Genomic DNA, 22446 nt, shown 5'->3' on the forward strand with positions numbered 1-22446 from the left:
CCTTCCTTAGGCAACGGGACCAAAACTCAAAAGAGATAGGGAGGATGGCAGGACTTGAAGGACATTACAGAGTTAAAGACAATGGTAAGTGCTGGAAGAGGGTACATAATACAGTTCAATGCCCCAGGGTGGTCCAATTGGTTAACTTACTGGTTTGTAGAGTTCGCACCTTTCCTCTCCTGCCAAGAAAGCAAATCCTTCTCCTGCTGCATTTCTGCAGCTACGTCCACTGACAAGGTGATGACAGATCCTACTGTGATTCAGCAGCCATCCCTGCCACTTTCCCCTGGGCTCCAACCCATCAACACTTCTGTCATGGCTTCCTCTGGCTGCCCCCAACATCAATTACAGCTTGCAGTATGGACTTTGCATGTTTTCCACATGTCTGCATGGGTTTTCCCCAGGTTCTCTGGTTTCCTCCCACAGTCCAAAGGATATGCAGGGTAGGTGGATTAGCCATGTTGAATTGCCCTTAATGTGTGGGTTAGCCATGATAAATTACCCCTTAGTGTCCAAAGATATGCAGGTTAGGTGGATTAGCTATGCCGCATTGCCCCTTAATATCCAAAGATGTGTGGGTTAGGTGGACTGGCTATGCTAACTTGCCTCTTAGTGTCCCAAGATGTGTGAATTATCTGTGGGGTTACAGGGAGAGGCCCTGGGTAAGTTATTCTGTCAGTTGGTGCAGACTTGATGGGCCAATATGCAATATATTAAAATAGCATCAACTTTTTCCATTCTAAATTCCAGTGAACCTTAAGAAATTAACTCAAAGTCAATATGCCCAGTTCAAAACTTTATTTGTATTAACTCTGTACAAAAATTGATGATTGTTAACCACTAATTCTCTTCCAACACCCCCCTTCTGAAAAATCTGTTTCTACAAATCAGGAACAAAGCAGCCCAAACACTTGCTTGGGTATAAAAGGACAAAAGCAGAACCATGAGTTCCCTGCACAACGTCAGGCTGAAAGATGGTTCCTGGTCCTGGAACACGCAACTGCTCCAACACACACATGTTAGACTTTAAAAAAAAAATTCTGACTTGTCCTGCAAATGCAACGCAGGCTCACAGTGGACAGTGGGACTGTCTCAATGTCCATATTGGCTGAATAAAAGATGTGCCTTTATCTGGCACTTTCAGAAGCTCACAATGGATGTAATAAAAGTGTGTCAGGTTTGCTGAATTATTTGTAGAGGAGAAAGCCAGCCATTTTCACACAGCAAGAGGCAAAGAAAATATTTGATTAATAAATCTGAACATTAGCAGTTGTTGGCAATGGATACCACTGACCATCAAATAGCGCTGTGGAATCTTCAAAGTTCACCTGATCAGGTGCCTCAGTTCAAAAAGGCTGCCACTAAGAAGTCCTTGCAAATGTCTGCAGTGCACCACTTCTACTTCTCACAGCCCAATTAAGACCCAAGCAGGTCTGTGTGATTAACCTCGAGTCTAAATCAGTTATAGAGAGTAGCGTAGTAATAATGTCACAAAGTCCCAGGCTACTGATTTGAGGACATGGATTCAAATCCCACCATGGGATTTGTTGCCTCACAGCACCAGGGTATGATTCCCAGCTTGGACTACTGTGTGGAGTTTGCACATTCTCCTCATGTCTGCATGGGTTTCCTCCTTGTGCTCCAGTTTTCTCCCACAGTCCAAAGATAAATTGCCCCTTCGTGTCAGGGGGACTAGCTAGGGTAAATGCATGGGGTTATGGGGATAGGGCCTGGGTGGGATTGTGGTTGGTGCAGACTTGATGGGCTGAATGGCCTCCTCCTGCACTGTATCATTCTATGAAAATTTAGAGTCAGAAGCTAGTCTCAGTAATAGCAGCCATGAAACTCTCATTGATTGTTCATCTGGTAATCCTCCGCACAGAAGGAAATCTGCTGCCCTTACTCGGTCTGGCCTACATTTGACTCCACACCCACAGTGATGAGGTTGACTTTAAACTGCCCTCTGAAATGGCCGAGCGAGACACAGTTCAAGGGAAATTAGGGATGGACAACAAATGCTGGCCTTTCCGGCAACATCTATATCCCATGAAAATAAATAAAAAAGCCTTGACCGTTTATCGATAGTCTACATCTCCCAAGCCAACTCCTGCTCATGTTGCAGGTCTCTTTAATTTAAAATTCCTCTCCTGATGTTGAATCCATAGCCTTGCTCCTCAACTTCCCACAGTTACATCCCTCCTCACCAATTCCTCTGACTCCCATTTCTTATGAGTCCTTCCCTTCCTTACCCACCTTCCCCACTGTTAAGCATTCTTTCAACCACTTGCTGCAACTTCCTTCCCATCTCCCACCCGCCCTCCCCATTCGTGACCCTTCACAGAAGTCACATCAACACCACCTCTGGTCACCCGCTGAGTACATCCTCCTTTGGCTGCATGCGAATCACCTGAGGATGGTCATCCACCCAGCTCCCTCATCATTAGCAATGCGCAAACTGGTTCGAGTCACTAGTCCCCATCTTCTGTTTCTAAATGGGAATAGAGTAGAATACAAATGGCAGCAGTGCCTTGGGGAGACAGTGGGATAGTGGTATTGACACTGGATCAGTAACCAAGAGAGCCAGGATAATGCACTGTGGACCCAGGTTTAAATCCCATCACTGCAGATGGTGAAAGAGTTCAATAAAAATTTGGAATTAAAAGTCTAATGATACAACCATTGTCGATTATTGGGAAAAACCCATCTGGTTCGCTAATGTCCTTTAGGTAAGGAAATCTGCTGTCCTTACCTGGTCTGGCCTACATGTGGCGCCTCAGCAGTGTCACTGACTCTTAACTGCCCTCAGGGATAAATGCTGGCCCAGTGATGCCCACATCCCATGAACAAACAAAAGACAGTCCCAACTCAGCAACGAACAAGTAGAAATGAGATCTAACAACAATATGTTGAAAACACATTCCCACAACTACTTGTGTTCCTCCCTTCCCAGCGCACTTTTACAGATTACCATAGAAAACATCCATTTTGGTTGTATTACAGCTTGGTATGGCTCCTACTCTGCCCAAGACCATTACAAAAGGTCGTGAATGTAGCTCAATCCATCACACAAACCAGCCTCCCATCCACTGACTCTGTCTGCACTTCCCGCTGCAGTTCCTCGGACTAATTAAGGACCCCATGCACATAGGACATTCTTTCTTCCACCTTCTTCTTTGGGAAAAAGATACAAAACTCTGAGGTCACATACCAACCAACTCAAGGACAGCTTCTTCCCTGCTGCCGTCAGACTTTTGAATGGACCTACCTCGCACTAAGTTGATCCTTCTCTACACCCTAGCTATGACTGTAACACTACATTCTGCACTCATCTCCTTTCCTTCCCAATGAACGGTATGCTTTGTCTGTATGGCACACAAAAAACAATACTTTTCACTATGTTAATACATGTGACAATAATAAATACCATCACTTTCACAGATACTTGCAGCTCTCCAACACACTACACAGTTAGGACAACAGGTTTTTCCACCAAAAAAGGGGGTCACAGCCAGTCCTGATCTGAAGTTCACAAACAAGTACATGTAATTTCCAGCAGGCATCAGGGCAGGGATTCAGGGACTGGAGTTGCGAGGGGCAGTCAGTAACCTGAAATGTTAATTCTACTGTCCTCCCCTCAAAGGCTGCTGGACCTGCCAAGCATTTCCAGCATTTTCCTATTTGTATTTCAGGTTTTCAGTGTGCTGCTGTGTTTTGCCTTTTTGTTATCAGTGTGATGGCCTTGCTGTTTGTAGGAGAGGGAGGTTTCAGTTTTAGTTTACTCATGCTCAGCCAGATTGCAACAGCAGCAGAATACTGCAGATATTGGAAGTGGAAACAGGAAATACTGGAGAAATGCAGCCCGTCAGACAGCACCCTGAGGAGGAAGTAGACTTAATGCTGTGGGTCACTGAGCCACTCTTCCTCTCTGTGCAGAGGGAGGCTGCTTAACCTGCTGCCTAAACACCAGAGCAGGTTTCCCTGCAAGAACTACAGTGACACCACAGGCTGCTGACACCTCCAACACTGCGAGTGTTGCAGAGTCCAGCCAAACGAAACCCTGCAGCCCCCCCGTTAGTCAGAGCAAGCCAAGATATCGATAATGCAGAATTCCTGTTGTGTGGAGACAGAGGGAGGGAGGGGCAGGAATGGGGGTGAGGGTGCGCTGCTGCAAAACAGACTTGCATTAACACAGCACCTCGTCACCTTGCTCGGAAAGTATCTCACATCCATTCTGAAATTTAAGTAATTCATTACGACAAGTGTCACAGTCATATTGTGCATATCAAAGTTTCAGAAGCTGCAGCAAGACTAATGAGCTGTGGCACCTGGGAGAAAGCGCCACCCACTTGAGAGCGAGCGCTGGCAGGCAGTCAAGATGGCTCTCTCTCAGTATTCCACTGGGAGCACAAGCATGACAAATGCACATAAACCTCTCAAGCTGGAGCTTCTAAGCACTGAACCACCTCAACAGAGGTGGGAGGGAATCAAGGCATACTACACAAGGCTGTGGACCAAGCACTGGAAAGTAAGATTAGGAGCTTGAAGGCTGATGCAGACACAATAGGGTCATTTTGGCCCCTTTTTATGCCGTAAAACTCTATGACTAAGCCCTGTAAATGAGTGCAGCTCAGCACCAGGTCTGCTGCTCTGAACTGGAAAGGCAAAAGTAGGACTGCAAGTTACAGAGGCCTCTCTCCCCCATTGAACTGCGCAGAACTACCAAGAGAACTGGTCAAACAAAGCAATGACAGTTCCTCAGGGAGATGCAGGGCAAATAACATACATGTATATGGAGCGCCTGCTAACACATCAAAAGGAGTTTTTTTTATTTTAAAAAGCTGGAGTCTGAGGCAATCATTCACACCCACGTACCCCCATGGCGGCTTTTGTGGGAGGTAGCGACTGGCAGGTCTCCCTCAAACATATGGCTCCTTGGAACCTGCTCTGCCACTCTGAGGCCGAACTACCTCAACTCTACTTTTGCTACCTGCTCCCTGCTAATACAAGGCTTTAGCTCACCAGAAACCCCTGGTTAAAGTCATGGTGCCTGCTCAGAGGTGACTCGAGGAGGAGGAGGAGACACCGCTGCTTATTGACCCGTAACTCCCGGAGCTTTTCATCGCCTCTTGGAGCCGGAGCAGTGCTTGCGGCTCCTTGCTGTGCATGGCGCTGCAGAGGAGGTGAACGTGCTCCTTCAGTTCGTCGATCTGCCTCTGGGAGCTGCTGTTCTGACGGATCAGGTCTTTGGTTCTCAGCGTGATCTCCAGCAACCCCGACCGACTCAGGATCTCCACCGTGTTGCGGAACCGCCGCTCCTTGGCGGGACTGGGGACCGGCCGCTTGGTGACGCGAGCTGCCAGTCTCGGGGCGTCGCCGGTGGGCGACTGGGCACTCGGAGCACGGGAAAAGACGGAGGGGGTGGTGACGGAAGGGGAGGAGGAGGAGGAAGGTGAGGAGGAGGAAGAGCAGGAAGAGTACGACGACCAGGAATAAAGGGATTCAGAGGATTCAGACTGGGACACGAGATTGGGAGAGACCACAGGCGATGGAGAGACCGAGACATCAAACTGACTGAAGATGGTTGCTGCTCCAAAGCTGGATGGCTGCTGAGTGTTCTCAGTTGGAGCATAGTTGGCCCCTGGCACCACGTGCAAGGTTTGGTCATTTCTGAGAGCTTGCTGTGAGGGTGTTTCTGCCTCACTCAGACAAAGCCGTTTGCTCTTGCTGTGATCAGCAGTCCTGTCATCCTGAGCTGCGCAGTGTCCTGTCTGCCTTGGCCTGCTGCCCACATCCTGGCTCTTGTCCGGGTGAGGGGCTATCCTTGGGTAGGAGTTTAAAATCGGAAGGTAGGTGTCAATCCCTGCCCCGGCCTTCACCTCCGTCTTCTGCGATTTCAAAGCGGTTGCCAAAGGTTGCCGGATGAAGACTACTCGAGCCTGGCCTGCTTGAGTACCAAGCGAGTGCTGGCTTCCCCAGGTCTGCAGCTGGGCGTGAACAAGTTGACTCCTTGTTGGAACGGACAAAGGCTGTTCAAAACATGGCAATGAGAGAAACAAAATTAGAATCCAATTGTTTAATGGGATTACCACTGCCTGCAAGCGTACAACAAAAGGCCCACACACCTACTCCACGCAAGCATGCAACAGAACCACACACACCCACTACATGCAAGCTTGCAACTGTCCCTATGCACCCACTCCATGCAAGCTTGCAACAGACCCCTATGCACTTGCTGTTTGTGTGAATGCAGCAGGCTCCTACACACCCACTCAATGCAAATCATGCAGAATTATTAGCTCACAACAGGATGGCACCCATCAGTTTAACATGAGTATTGTATCAGTGTGTCATGTGTGGGGTGGCACAGTGGTTAGCACTGCTGCCTCACAGCGCCAGGGATCCAGATTCAATTCCAGGCTTGGGTCACTGTCTGGGTGGAGTCTGAAAGACGTGCTGGTTAAGCACATTGGCCATGCTAAATTCTCTCTCAGTATATCTGATCAGGCACCGGAGTGTGGCGACTAGGGGATGTTCGTTGCAACTTCATTGCAATGTTAATGTAAGCCTACTCGGGACACTAATAAATAAATTTTAAAAAAAGGGCAGCTGACTGGCAGGGCATTTCCTGCTCTGGCTGAGGTACAGTTCTGATGCCAGCGTTGGACTGGGGTAAACACAGTAAGAAGTCTCACAACACCAGGTTAAAGTCCAGCCAGTTTATCTGATGGTAAACGCACAAGCTTTCGGAAATGCTGTTCCTTTGTAAGGTGTGGGGACCTGGTTGGATTTTAACCTGGTGTTGTGAGACTTCTTACTGAGGTACAGTTCCACAGGGCCACACTGTGAGCATGTGAATTCCAGCAGTGAGCTTAGGGAGACTATTCACCAGGGGATGGCATCACACCCTCCTCACCAGATGGCGGCACAGATGGGAGCACTCCAGCAGACCCTGCTGCAGCGATCAGAAGGAGTGCTAGATGATTCTTCTCTTTCACAATTAGCCTTCGGCACTGAGGCCAATTCAGGCTCACTGGATAACAAGACCAATTAGAAACAGGAAATGCTGGACTGAAAATCTGTGAAGAGAGGACGGATCTAACATTTCAAGTCTGGATGCACCTTTGTCAGAACAATTAGATGTCACCTATTCAAACCGCTGAATCTTTGTCCTCAGCTCAAAGAGCTGACATTAGAATAAGCTGTGGAATCCGGCCTTGCACATGCCACACACAGCAGCAGGACTTTACCACAAGTCACTCCAATTTTCCTGACCCAACCCACGCTTTAGCATGGCTCACTACGGAGGATGGTGGAATGGGGAGGGTCCGTACCTCTTTCAGAAAGACATTCTTCACGATGTAGACAGGAGTCAGGCTGGGCAGCGAGCTTTGTGCAGCACTGATCCTCTCCGCATGGCTCAACGCGGCTAGCCTCTTGTGCGAGGACTGATCCTCTGAGTCAGTCTGTTCCAGTGTACTCAGATAGTCTGAGCTCGTGTCTGAAGACAAAGCAAAGAGGAAGTGGCGCAGCCAACAGGTGATGCAGAGACAATACAAACCGGCCTTAACCCAATGGAAACGAGTGTGGAAGCTAATGTCTACTTGCCGACTAGAGTATCACACAGCATTGAAGGCCATTCAGCCCAACCCATCTGTGCTGGTTCTGGAAAGAGCTAAACACTTGGTCCCACTTTCCCCACAATCTTGCCATTTTTCTTTTCTATTTGAATATCTACAGTTCCCTTTTGAAAGTTACCGATGAATCTGCTTCCATTGCCCTTTCAGACAGTGCATTCCAAACTACAACTTTCTAAGGAAATAAATTCCTTGTGATGTTTTTTGCCAGTTATTTTAAATCTGTGCACTATAATTCTCCTGTCAGTGGAAAGTTTCTACTTAAAGCTTTCACAATTTGGAATACCTATGAAACAGTCCCTTATGTTTTCTATGTTAAGGAGGACAATTTCAATTTCCCTAGTCTGTCCACCCTGGTACTGTTCTAGTAAATCACCTCGGCACCCTCTCCAAGGCCTTTACATCCTTTCTCCAGTCTGACTCCTCATTATGAGGATGATGTGGAAGCATTAGAGAGAGTGCAGAGGAGATTTACCAGGATGCTGTGGTTGGGCAGGTAAGTCTATTGAGGAAAGGCTGAGGGAGCTGGGGCTTTTCTCTTTAGAGCAGAGGAGGATGAGAGGTGACTTAATAGAAGTTTATAAGATGGTGAAAGGGATAGATAGAGTGGACGTTCAGAGACTATTTCCTTGGGTGGGTATAGTTATGACCCCTAGTAACAGCTACAACGTTCATAGTGGGAGATATAGGATGGATATCCGAGGTAGGTTCTTTACTCAGAGTGGTTGGGACGTGGAACGCACTGCCTGCTGTGATAGTGAAGTCGGACACTTTGGGAACTTTCAAGCTGTCACTGGATAAGCACATGGAGCACACCGGAATGATAAGGAGTGGGATAGCTTGATCTTGGTTTCAGACGTGGCTCGGTGCAATATGAGGGCTGAAGGGCCTGTACTGTGCTGCACTAGTCTATGTTCGAAGATATAGGAGCAAAATTAGGCCATTTGGCCTATCAAGTCTGCTCCACCATTTAATCATGGCTGATACGTTTCTCAATCTCTTACTTCCGCCTTTTCCCCCGTAACCTTTGATTCCCTTACCAGTCTATCGGTCTTAAATACTCCCAGTGGCCTGGCCTCCTCTGTGGCAATGAATTCCACAAATTCACCACCCTCTGGCTGAAGAAATTCCTCACCATCTCAGTTCTGAAGGGTCGTCCCTTTACTCTGAGGCTGTGCCCTCGGATTTCAGTCTCACCCCTAATGGAAACACCTTCCCCACTCTATCCAGACGTTTCAATATTCTGTAAGTTTCTGATCTTTCTAAACTCCATCAAGTACAGACCCAGAGTCCTCAACTGCTTCTCATACGTCAAGCCTTTCATTCTTGTGATCCTCTTCTGGACCCTCTCCAAGGCCAACACATCCATCCTTAATACAGGGCAGTGATTGCATTCAAAAGTAATGTCTTTATACACCAATTGCCTTGGGATGTTTCCTAGGCATGAGGCATTCTATAATTGCTGGTTTATTAGGAGGGCAGAGACTCAGGACAAGTGATTTTGGAGTGAGAAAAGGAAGCATTACTTCACCCAAAGGGCTGTGAATCTATGGGATTCTCTACCGTAGAGTGATGCGGATGTTCAATTGTTGAGTTTATCAAGATAGGTGAAGATTTTAGGCTCAAAGGGAATGAAAGGGTTTGGGGACTGGTTAGGAAAGTGAAGGTGACAAAGATCAGACATGATCTTTTGGAATGTGGGAGCAGACATGAGGGGCCTTATGACTTATTCCTGCTTTTATTTCTAGTGTTTTTTTTTCTCTCTGTCGAGGCTGTGCAGCTGCCTGGCGACAGCCAGTGGTGAGCAGGAGATTTAAAGAGCAGGCTACTCTATACAGCGGGCAGCGGAGTGAGAGGGAGCAGAGTGAAGGCTGAAGGGCTATGGCTCATAACGGGCTTTGGCGAGAACAGGCAGAGGCGAGAGTAGGTTTTTTTTTTCCTCTCTCTTTCCGGAAAGTTTATTCCTGTTTTTCCCCCAGAGTTTTAAAAAAAAATGCCAGGCAAGATGTTGGAATGCTCCTCTTGCAGGATGTGGGAGGTCAGGGAGACCTCCGGTATCCCTAATGACAACACCTGCAAAAGATGCATCCAGCTGCAGCTGCTAGCAAAGTGTGTAAGGGAACTGGAGAAGGAGCTTGATGAGCTCCTTCTAATTCAGGAGAATGAGAAGTATATAGACAGTAGCTTTAGGGAGGTAGTTACACCTAAGCAGCAGAACACAGGGAATTGGGTACTGTAAGGAGAGGAAATGGAAATGTGAAAGGAAAAGCAGAACAGGGTTCCCTTGTGGCCATTCCCCTCCACAACAGGTATACTGAATTGGATACTGTTGTGGGGAATGCTTTACCTGGGACAAGCTGCGACAGCCGGAACTCTGATACTGAGTCTGGTTCTGCAGCGCAAAAGGGTGGGAGGAAGAACAGGAGCGCGGTAGTAATAGGGGACTCAATGGTCAGAGGTACGAATAGGAGGTTCTGTGGTCGGGACAGAGAGTCCTGCATGATTTGTTGCCTCCCGGGTGCCAAGGTCAGGGGTGTCTCTGATCGTGGGCATAGCATTCTAAAGTGGGAAGGTGATCAGCCAGATGTCATGCTACACATTTGTACCAATGACATAGGTAGGAAGAGTGAGGAGGTCCTACAGAGACAGTATAGGGAGCTTGGACAGAAGTTAAAAAGCAGGACTTTTGCAGGTATTGTCATCAGGGATACCGGAGGTCTCCCTGACCTCCCACATCCTGCAAGAGGAGCATTCCAACATCTTGCCTGGCATTTTTTTTAAAACTCTGGGGAAAAAACAGGAATAAACTTTCCGAAAAGAGAGAGAGAAAAAAACCTACTCTCGCCTCTGCCTGTTCTCGCCAAAGCCCGTTATGAGCCATAGCCCTTCAGCCTTCACTCTGCTCCCTCTCACTCCGCTGCCCGCTGTATAGAGTGGCCTGCTCTTTAACTACGTGCCAGTGAAGGTAAGAGTAGGATGCCTGGGCGGATGAACATGTGGCTGAGGAACTGGTGTAGGGGGCAGGGTTTCCAATTCTTGGATCACTGGGACCTCTTCTGAGGCAGGTGGGACCTGGACAAGAGAGACGGGTTACACCTAAACTACAAGGGGGCCAATATACTTGCAGGGGGGTTTGCTAGTATTATTGGGTAACGTTTAAACTAGATTTGCAGGGGGATGGGAACTGGAATGCCAGTACAGATAGTGGAGCGGGAGCAAAAAGACAGGTTAGTTCAAGCAAAATCACAAATGGAAGGGTTGAGTGTGGTGGAAATAATCTTTTGAGGTGTGTCTACTTCAATGCCAGGAGTATTGTGGGGAAGACAGATGAGCTGAAGGCGTGGATTGACACGTGGAAATATGACATTATAGCCATTAGTGAAACGTGACTACAGGAGGGGCAAGACTGGCAGCTCAATGTTCCTATGTTTCAGGTGTGATAGAGGCAGTGGGATAAAAGGTAGGGGGCTGGCATTGTTGGTCAGGGAAAATGTTACAGCGGTATTCAGGCAGGTTAGATTAGAGAGCTTGTCTACAGAGGCCCTATGGGTGGAGCTGAGAAACAGGAAAGGTATGACCCCCTTAATGAGGTTGTATTACAGACCACCCAATAGTCAGCGAGAATTGGAGGAGCAAATCAGCAGAGAGGTAGCTGACAACTGCAAGAAACGCAAAGTTGTGATAGTAGGGGATTTTAACTTTCCAGATATAGATTAGGACTCGCATACTGTTAAAGGTTTAGACAGGATAGAGTTTGTAAAATGTGTTCAGGAGAATTTTCTACGTCAGTATATAGAGATGCCAACTAGAGAGGATGCGATATTGGATCTCCTATTGGGAAATGAGTTAGGGCAGGTGATGGATGTGAGTGTGAGAGAACACTTTGGATCCAGTGATCATAATGCCATTAGTTTTAACCTGATCACGGACAAGGATAGATCTGGTCCTCGGGTTGAAGTTCTGAACTGCAAAAAGGCCAAATTTGATGAAATGAGAAGAGATCTGGGAAGTATGGATTGGCACAGGCTGTTCTCTGGTAAGGATGTAAATGGAAAGTGGGAGGCCTTCAAAGTAGAAATTTGAGAGCAGAGTTTGTATGTTCCTGTCAGGATTAAAGGCAAAGTAAATAGGAATAAGGAACCTTGGTTCTCGAGGGAGATTGTAACACTAATTAAGAGGAAGAGAGAGTTGTGTATAATGTACAGGCAGCAAGGAACTGATCAGATGCTCAAGGAGTATAAAAAGTGCAAGAAGTTACTTAAGAGGAAAATCAGGAGGGCTAAAAGAAGACATGAGGTTGCTTTGGCAGACAGAGTGAAGGAAAATCCAAAGAGCTTCTATAGGTATGTAAGGAGCAAAAGGATAGTGAGGGATAAAATTGGTCCTCTTGAAGACCAGAGTGGTAGACTGTGTATGGAACCAAAAGAGATGGGGGAGATACTAAATGGGTTTTTTGCATCCGTACTTACTGAGGGAACAGACATGGAGTCTACGGAAATAGGGCAAACAGGTAGGGAGGTCATGGAACAGATCACAGGGGAGGAGGTGCTGGCTATCTTGAGGCAAATCAGAGTGGATAAATCCCCAGGACCGAACATGGTATTCCCACTGACCTTGAGGGAGGCTAGTGTTGAACTTGCAGGGGCCCTGGCAGACATATTTAAAATGTCAGTATTCACGGGGGAGGTGCCAGATGATTGGAGGGTGGCTCATGTTGTTCCGTTGTTTAAAAAAGGTTCCAAAAGAAATCCGGGAATTAGAGGCTAGTAAGTTTGACGTCAGTGGTGGGCAAGTTATTGGAAGGTGTGGTAAGGGATAGGATCTACAAATATTTGGATAGACTTATTAGGGAGAGTCAACATGGTTTTGTGCGTGGTAGGTCATGTTTGACCAATCTATTAGGATTTTTCCAGGAGGTTACCAGGAAAGTGGATGAAGGGAAGGTGGTGGATGTTGTCTACCTGGATTTCAGCAAGGCCTCTGATAAGATCCCTCGTGGGAGGTTAGTTAGGAAGGTTCAGTCGCTAGGTATATATGGGGAGGTAGTAAATTGGATTAGACACTGACTCAATGGAAAAAGCCAAAGAGTGGTTGTGGAGGACTGCTTCTCTTGAGTGGAGGCCTGTGACAAGTGGTGTGCTGCAGGGATCGGTGTTGGGTTCATTGTTGTTTGTCCTCTATATCAATGATCTGGATGATAATGTGGTAAATAGGATCAGCAAATTTGCTGATGATACAAAGATTGGAGGTGTAGTGGACAGTGAGGAAGGTTTTCAAAGCTTGCAGAGGGATTTGGACTAACTAGAAAAATGGGCTGAAAAATGGCAAATGGAATTTAATGCAGACAAGTCTGAGGTATTGCACTTTGGAAGGACAAACCAAAGTAGAACGTACAGAGTAGAATGGTAGGACTCTGAAGAGTGTAGTTGAACAGAGGGTTCTGGGAATACAGGTACAGAATTTTCTAAAAGTGACGTCACAGGTGGATAGGGTCGTAGAGTGCTTTTGGTACATTGGCCTTTATAAATTGGAATATCAAGTATAAAAGTTGGACTGTTATGGTAAGGTTGTATAAGGCATTGGAGGCTGAATTTAGAGTATTGTGTACAGTTTTGGTCACCTAGTTACAGGAAGAATGTAAATAAGGTTGAAAAAACGCAGAGAAGGATGTTGCTGGGACTTGAGAAGCTGAGTTACAGTGAGAGATTGAATAGGTTAGGACTTTACCCCCTGGAGCGTAGAAGAATGAGGGAAGATTTGATAGTGGTGTATAAAATTTTGATGGGTATAGATACAGTAATTCCAAGCAGGCTTTTTCCACTGAGGCTAGAGGAGAAAAAAACCAGAGGGCATGGGTTAAGGGTGAAAGGAGAAAAGTTTAAAGGGAATATTAGGGGGGGATTCTTCACGCAGAGTGGTGGGAATGTGGAATGAGCTGTCGGATAAAGTGGTAAATGCAGGGTAACTTTTAACATTTAAGAAAAACTTGGACAGGTTCATGGATGGGACGGGTGTGGAGGGATATGGTCCAAGTGCAGGTCAGTGGGACTAGGCAAAAAATGGTTCGACACAGACAGGAAGGGCCAAAAGGCCTGTTTCTGAGCTGTAATTTCCTATGGTTCTAGTGCCTTAATGGACACAATACTGCAGCTGAATTCTAACCAGTGTTTCCTCAGGGTTTTAGTACAATGTTCTTGCTTTTGTAACCTATACATCCTAATAATAAAACCAAGGAACCCATCAGTTTGACCAGCCGCCTTCAAAGAGTTGTGCATCTCAACCACCACCGCACCCCTTCACTCCCCCAGGTGCTCTGGTTTCCTCCCACACTCCAAAAATGTGCAGATTAGGTGCATGGCCATGATATACTGACCCTTAATGTCCCAAAATGTATAGATTAGTGGGTAAATACGTAGGGTGCTGGGATAGGGCCTGGGTGGGATGCTCTGTTAGAGAGTCGATGCAGACTTGATGGGCCGAATGGCCTCTTTCTGCACTGTAGGATTGTATGTGTTCATGTCACTTATCCAAATAGTTCCTATTGCACCTAGTATTCCCAGGCAATCCCCCATCCAAGTCTTTGCCAGTCCTGAGTCTGCTTAGCTTCCAAGGTCAAATGTTTTCAGACTAGTACTTGAACATTAACATGTCTGTACTCCCCAAAATAGCTGGCTATGCCAGTGTCCACTTTCAGTGTTTTTCTTTTGCCAAAGGTTCTTTCATTTCCCTAATAATAGGAGGGATTACTATTTAACGGGTGAAAAGCTGCAGCACGCTACGGTGCAGAGGGACCTGGGGGTCCTCGTGCACGAGTCGCAAAAACCCAGTCTGCAGGTGATCAAGAAGGCGAATGGTATGCTGGCCTTTATAGTGAGGGGGATAGAATATAAAAGCAGGGAGGTCTTGCTGCAACTGTACAGGGTACAGGTGAGGCCACAGCTGGAGTGCTGTGTGCAGTTTTGGTTGCCGCACTTGCAGAAGGATATTTTAGCCTTGGAGGGAGTGCAGAGGAGATTCACTAGGCTGATACCGGAGATGAGGGGGTTGGACTACGAAAAGAGACTGAATAGACTGGGTCTGTAATCGCTGGAGTTTAGAAGGATGAGGGGGGATCTTATAGAGACATATAAGATAATGAAAGGGATGGATAAGGTAGAGGTAGAGAGATTCTTCCCGCTTAGAAAGGATAGCAGGACCGGAGGGCACAGCCTCAAGATTGCGGGGGGGGGGGGGGGGGGACTGCTTCACTCAAAGGGTGGTGAATCTCTGGAATTCTCTGCCCGTTGCAGTGGTGGAGGCTACCTCGCTAAATATATTTAAGTCACGGGTAGATAGGTTTTTGACAGACAAGGGAATTAAGGGTTATGGGGAGGAAGCAGGAAAGTGGAACCGATCCACTTCAGATCAGCCATGATCTTATTGAATGGCGGGGCAGGCTCGAGGGGCTAGATGGCCTACTCCTGTTCCTATTTCTTATGTTCTTATGTTCATTGAAATACATAATATTTTTCAGGGGGTAAATACTGAGGGGCCATTTCCTCTTGGCTGTTCAATTCTGGCTCAGATAAGTGTGTATGGAATTTGCACATTCTTCCCGTGTCTGCACAGGTTTCCTCCTGGTGCTCTGGTTTTCTCCTACAAGCCAAAGATGCGCAGGTTAGGTGGATTGGCCATGCTAAATTGACCCTTAGTGTCAGGGGGATACATGGGGTTACAGGATTAGGGCCTGGGTGGGATTGTTGTCATACAGACTCAATGGCCTCCTTCTACACCATAGGGATTCTATTCTATGATGAGGCCACAATGTCAGGATAAGCAATCATAGAGAAGAAATTTCTTCACTCGAGGGCTGTGAATGTTCAATCGTAATGCACAATCTACAGTGAATTCAACAGATTTTTGGGCAGTTAAGGGAGTCACAGGATAGGACAAGGAAATGGATTACAGATGGTTGGTTGCCCATGATTTTACTGAAGGGGGGAGCAGGCTCCTTCCCCCATTCCAGTCAGTGTACAGATCACAAGAGCTGCATCAGAGTGCTGCTTCTCCATGTACACTGCCAGACTTGGTGAACGTGCCACTCAGGTTGGCACAGAATTCTATACAAAGAGATGGCTGAAACGCACATTTCAAATCATCGCTAAACACCCGGTGCTCTCTATTACCTGAAAACCCAGAATCTTTTTCCGACTCTCCCAGTGACAGCCGGTGGTTCTTCCCAACACTTCCCGTGGGGCTCCTTTTCTCTGTCTGTCCGTACTGACTGTCTGGCATATTTTCCAATTTAACCGACACCCCGTTCATTCTGTCCTTTGGAGTTTTGCGGGAGGTTCTGGAGCTGATGGCTGTGGGCAGTTTATCCTGAGACATGGTTCTCTGAAGGCATAAAACATTCAGAATAGAAAGAATATTAATAATCGCATTTGGAATTAGAATCATAAATTCTCTACAGTGCAGAAAGGGGCCATTTGGCCCATGCAGCCTGCACTAACAACAATCCTACCCAGGCCACTTCCCCATAACCCTGTATATTTCCTGCTAATTTCACTGATATCAAGGGGAAATTTAGCAATCGACGTAATCCACACAATTTTGGAATGTTTTTAACAAGTCCCCTTGAACAACCTGGCACCCTCTTCCATCTTTTCACTAAAAAGGATAACAGCAAAGAAGGGAGGAGGCCACTCAGTCCGTTCTAGCCCTCCACTGAACAAGTCCTGCTCTGTCCCTGCCACTCAGGGAGTTTACTTTTCTCTCAAGTTTCCCCCAGTCCAATTTAAATTTGAAATCATTGATCGATTCCACTTCCACCACCCTCAAAAAGGCAGCGCAGAATGTGGCAAACAGGTTTACGAGGACGACAGCAAGAGTGAGCGGTTAGTGTAATCAAAAAAGCTGAACAGAGAAGACGGCTGATGGAGGTCTCTAAAATGGCAAAGCAGTTTGATATGACAGACACGGAGAAAATGTTTTCACTTGTGGAGCAGCTCAAAACATAGGGCAATACATGCAAGATAAACCCAATTGGGAATTCAGTTGGAACATTTAGAAAGTGATGCGAGGGTAGAACTCACTACCACAAGGAATGGGAGAATAATTTAGTTATTTTGGGGAAGTTGGATGCACACCTGGACGGAAAGAATAAAACATTGTGTTGTTAGGATAAGTAAGAGCGTGGGAGGAGGTTTATGAGATGCATAAACAGCACAGTGTTTAGCACTGCAACCTTACAGCACTAGGGACCTGGGTTCAATTCCCAGCTTGGGTCACTGTCTGTGTGGAGTGTTCTTCCCATGTCTGAGTGGGTTTCCTCTGGTTTCCTCCCATAGCCCAAAAGCTGTGCTGGTTAAGTACGTTGGCCATGCTAAATTCTCCCTCAGTGGACCCGAAAAGGTGCTGGAGTGTTGCGACCAGGAGATTTTAACACTACAATGAAGTTACTGTGAATGTGATACTAATAAATAAGCTTTGAAAAAAGAAATCGACAAACACCAGTGTGGGTAGCCAATTGCTTGGCCCCTTCTGTGCTGTAAAATTCCTTGCAACCATTTGGTCCCCTTGCGCTCAAGAGAACATTAGCAATTTGTTCACCAATCGCAGGCCACAGGAAAACAACAAGAGCTCTCCACCGTGGCTGGACGAAGGCCAGCTTTGCACAAATAGCACACTGGCAAGGTGGAGAATGCAAACTGCAGTGTTCGGGCACAAGCAAACATTTATTTAAAAAAAAGAATGAGAACAATTGTAACTTATTAGTTTCCTAATCCGAATTTCTGGTGCATCAGGAAATTACAGCAGGTAAAGAATTCAGCAGAAGATGCAGGAAGCAGGACTCAGACAAATATTAAACCTTCCCACATAAACAGCCATCGTGGTCTAATCCGCAATTGATTAGTGACACAGGATGCAGCACAAGTAGGACAGAAACTGAACCGAGTGTGAAACAGAGATTTAATTAAATGGGAAATAGAAGCTGAGGTTTAAAAACGGCAAATCTTTGGACAATTTAAACAGCAAATACTAAGCAACATTTGCTGGAGGTTTGGCAGCGGGTATTTTTAACCCCTTAGTTCCTGTCTCACACTGTGGTGACTCGGACAGATGTGGTCTGCTGCTGACTGAAGGTCACGTGGGGCTTACAACAACCTGAAAAATTGCTCTCCATTCTGCAAAATTCCTCTTTTCCCTCTGGACTGCTGTAGCAACAGAAACTGGACAACACACTTACCTGGTGGGATTTCCCAGCTATTCCCACCTGCAGGAATCTCGTCTCACTGAAGGTGGGGAGGTGATAGTCTAGCAAAATACCACTAGGTTATTAATCTAGAAGCGCAGCTAATATTCTGGGGACCCGGGTTCAAATCCCACCATGGCAGATGGTGGAATGTGAATTCAAAAATACCTGGAATTGAGAATCTACTGATGACCATGAAACCATTGTCGATTGTTGGAAAAACCCATCTGGTTCACTATATGTCCTTTTAGGGAAGGAAATCTGCCATCCTTACCCAGTCTGGGCTACATGTGACTCCAGAGCCACAGCAATGTGGTTGATTCTCAACTGCCCTCCAAGGGCAATTAGGGATGGGCAATAAATACTGGCCAGTCAGCGACACCCATGTCCCAAGACTGAATAAAGAGGTGACCCCCACCCCCTGATTGCGGCAGGAGGTGGAGACTCACAAAACAGTGTAAACAATGCTGGTCAATCACAAGTTGCCTCCATCACCTGAAAATCTCACCCATTAACAAATCCGAACAATAACCTTCCCCGCTCTTTAGAAATATGATTTTTTTTTGTAAACTAATCCCACAAGGAGCTGTGACAACTACTTCCTCCCCAAATACCTGGCAATTCAGCCCAATATTTACAATTTGATAAGAATGACCCCACTTATTTAAGTCATTTGCTTAAGTCCACTTTTACGCGTACCCTCCTTGGATTCTGTATCCGCACCTCTTCCTCTCCCATATCCCACGTTAACCCTCAGCCCCTTCAAAGCACAGTACAGCACAGGAACAGGCCATTCAGCCCTCCAAGCCTACGCTGATCACGATGCCTGCCTAAACTAAAACTGTATGCACTTTGAGTCCATATCCTTCCATTCCCATCCTATTCATTTTCTGTCGAGTTGCCCCTGGTGGCTGCACGGTAGCACAGTGGTTAGCACTGCTGCTTCACAGCTCCAGGGTCCTGGGTTTGATTCCTGGCTCAGTTCTGTGTGTGTGTGGAGTTTGCACATTCTCCTCGTGTCTGCGTGGATTTCCTCTGGGTACTCCGGTTTCCTCCCACAGTCCAAAGATGTGCAGGTTAGGTTGATTGGCCATGCTAAGAAATTGCCCCTTAATATCCAGGGATGCGTAGGTTAGAGGGATGAGTGGATATAATATGTAGGGATATGGAGGTACGGCCTGAGTGGGATTGTGTTCGTTGCAGACTCGGTGGGCCAAAGGGCCTCTTTCTGCACTGCAGGGTTCTATGATATTAAATGTTGCTATTATAACTGCTCCCACTACCTTCGGGGCAGCACGTTCCAGACATTCACCACCCTATGTGTAAAATAAAAACTTGCCTCACACATCTCCTCTGAACTTTTCCCCATGCACCTTAAACCTATGTCCCCCAGTACTTGGCTTTTCTACCCTAGGAAAGAAATCTGACTATCCACTCTGTCCATGCCACTCAATCTTGTAAACCTTTATCAGGTCACCTCTCAACCTCTGCCATTCCAGTGAGAATAAATAGAGTTTATCCAATTTGTCCTTATAGCTAATACCCTCCAGACCAGGAAACATGCTGGTAAACCTCTTCTGTACCCTCCCCAAAGCATCCACATCCTTATGGTAGTGTGACTACCAGAATTGTACACAATATTCTAATTGGCAGCATGACCTGCCAATTTTGCAAGCTTGCCATATGCCTTGACTACATTATCCACCTGTGTTCCTCTTTGTGATTGGTGCACATGTACGTCTGCCTGTCGACACTCCTAAGGGTTCTACCATTTACTGTATAATTCCTACCGGCACTGGACCTTCCAAAATGCATTATCTCACAATTGTCCATTTCTTCGCCCAAGTCTCCAAGTGGGTCTATATCTTGCTGTATCCTCTGACAACCCTCTTCACTATCCACAACTCCTCCAATTGTTGTGTAATCTGTGAATTTACTAATCAGACTAGCTATATTTTCCTTCAAATCATTTCTATATACTATGAACAACAAGTCCCAGAACTGATGAGCCCTGTGGAACAGTTAGTTACAGCCTTCCATTCAGGAAACACCCCTGCATTGCTACCCTCTGTCTTCTACGGCCAAGACAGTTCTGTATCCATCTTGCGAGCTCTCAACTGATCCCGCGTGACTTCACCTTTCGTACCAGTCTACCATGAGGTAACTTGTCAAAGATTTTATTGAATTCCACATAGACAATGTACACTGCCCTTCCCTCATCTATCATCTTCATCACTCCTTCAAAAAACTCAATCAAGTTAGTGAGACATGACCTCCCCTTCACAAAAAAACATGCTGGCTATCACTAATAAGCCCACTTGTTTCCAAATGTGGGTAAATCCTGTCCACTATCTTTGAGTAGACCAAACCTTTCCCTGGCTACCCTCTTGCTCTTTACATATGTATAAAGTGCCATAAGATTTTCCTTAATCCTATTTGCCAATGACTTTTCATGACCCCTTCTAGATCTCCTAACTCCTTCTTACGTTCTTTATATTCTTCAAGGGCTTCATCTGTTTTAAGCCTTTTAGACTTTACGAATGCTTTATTTTTGACAAGGATCATAATATCCCTCATTATCCAGAATTCCCAGTACTTGCACATTTATTCTTCATCCTCACAGGTACATGCTGGTCCTGAATTCCAATCAACTGACATTTGAAAGACTCCCACATTAGATGTTGATTTACCCTCAAACAGCCTCCCCCAATCTACACTCTCCAAATCCTGCCTAATGTTGTTGTAGTTAGTGTCCTCCCTAACTTAACCTTCACCCGAGGACCACTCTTGCACCTTAAAACTTACAGAATTATGATCACTGTTCCCAAAATGCTCTCCTACTGAAAGTTTGATCACCTGTCTGGGCTTATTCCTGAATACCAGGTCCAATATAGCTCCTTCCCAAGTTGGGCAATTTACATACTGTTTCAAGAAACCTCCTGAACACTCTTTACAAATTCTTCAGACCCAACCCCAAAGATCCCCCATATTCATCGACTCCTTCTCACCCCAACTGACTCCCCTCCCCCAACACTGACCCCCGCCCCTACAGCATTAAGCCCCAACCCCCCTCCCCCCCAGCACTGATCCTCACTCCCAATGACCCCAATACAGGCCCCCCACTCCCCCCCAGCACTGATCCCCAGTCCCCCCAACACTTGGCCCCCACTCCCACTCCCCCCAACACTTGGCCCCGGAACCCCCCCCCCCCAAACACTTGGCCCCCACTCCCCACCAGCACTGACACCCACTCCCACTCCACCCACTTGGCCCCCGATCCCCCCCAGCACTGACCCCCGTGCCCCCTCTCTCCACCCAGCACTGATCCCCGCCCCCCATTCCCCCCAAGCACTGATCCCCTCCTCTCCCCCAACACCGGCCCCCGTGCCCCCTCCTCTCCCCCAACACCGGCCCCCGTGCCCCCTCCTCTCCCCCAACACCGGCCCCCGTGCCCCCTCCTCTCCCCCAACACCGACCCCCGTGCCCCCTCCTCTCCCCCAACACCGACCCCCGTGCCCCCTCCTCTCCCCCAACACCGACCCCCGTGCCCCCTCCTCTCCCCCAACACCGGCCCCCGTGCCCCCTCCTCTCCCCCAACACCGACCCCCGTGCCCCCTCCTCTCCCCCAACACCGGCCCCCGTGCCCCCTCCTCTCCCCCAACACCGGCCCCCGTGCCCCCTCCTCTCCCCCAACACCGACCCCCGTGCCCCCTCCTCTCCCCCAACACCGACCCCCGTGCCCCCTCCTCTCCCCCAACACCGACCCCCGTGCCCCCTCCTCTCCCCCAACACCGACCCCCGTGCCTCCCCCCCAATTTTCTCTCCTTATTAACTTGCAGCCTCTGCCCCCCTCCCCCAGTCCCCCAATCCTTTATGCGGGCTCAGCCGTCATTTACCGGCCCAAATTCGGCACTGGCCTTGTAGAAGACCTCGCTCTCCGATCTCAGGGCCGGGCTCCCCGGTCTGTTTATCACTCGGACACCGATGTCCAACTCTCCCCGCGCGGCCCTTACCTCCGACTCCAACCGCCGCCGCCTCCGCCGGAGTCCCCCTCCCCCGGGGCGGGGCCTTCCTCTCACCCAAACCTGCTGCCGGGACCCTGCCCGCCTCCCTCTCAGATTGACAGCCCCCTGGACCAATGGGCAGCCGCTGTCCGGCACAGCTCCACCTGCGGCGGGTCGGGCCCCAGCAGGTTAGGTTGCGCCGCCTCCCGTGCGGGTCCGCGTGAGGGCGGCGTGATTGACAGGCCGTTTCCAGGGCGACCGGACACACGCGCCGCTCCTCCAGTTCTGCAACGTGACCTGAGTTCTGCAGGCTTGCAAACACTGGGAGCTGCAGCCTTGGGATGAGACGGTGCCAAGGCAAAAGGAGTAGGCAACTGTGCAAACACTACAAGGGCAAATAATTGCAACCAGAGGCAATAATGCAAAGTGTGCAAACTAGAGGCCCTGAGAATGGTGCAAAGAGGACAAGATAAATGCAAGCATGAAAAAAACTGCACATCACAGGCTCAAATAATAATCTTAAGTTTAAAGTTAGTGCATCATAGAAACCCTACAGTGCAGAAAGAGATCCTTC

The 22446-nt window shown here is 47.7% G+C and overlaps 1 protein-coding gene across 2 annotated transcripts; it reads right to left on the reverse strand.

The window, feature by feature from the left end:
* Positions 1-783: 783 nt before the first annotated feature.
* LOC145362199 (CLOCK-interacting pacemaker-like) lies at positions 784-21931 on the reverse strand. 2 transcript variants are annotated; one of them, XM_080218257.1, is made up of 4 exons: positions 21882-21931; positions 15800-16010; positions 7332-7498; positions 784-6026 (listed from the first exon to the last, which is right to left on the reverse strand). In XM_080218257.1, exons 2-4 carry the CDS (start codon positions 16002-16004, stop codon positions 5052-5054), a joined length of 1347 nt encoding a protein of 448 aa, XP_080074383.1. In that variant the 5' UTR covers positions 16005-16010; positions 21882-21931; the 3' UTR covers positions 784-5051. The 2 variants fall into 2 exon arrangements, with proteins under 2 accessions (XP_080074383.1, XP_080074384.1); XM_080218258.1 differs by lacking the exon at positions 21882-21931 and adding an exon at positions 21765-21865.
* Positions 21932-22446: the final 515 nt, after the last annotated feature.

The sequence above is a fragment of the Carcharhinus amblyrhynchos genome, unplaced genomic scaffold (genome assembly GCF_965287045.1).
Source record: "Carcharhinus amblyrhynchos unplaced genomic scaffold, sCarAmb.v2.hapA scaffold_37, whole genome shotgun sequence".
In the NCBI taxonomy this organism is placed as follows: Eukaryota; Metazoa; Chordata; class Chondrichthyes; order Carcharhiniformes; family Carcharhinidae; genus Carcharhinus; species Carcharhinus amblyrhynchos.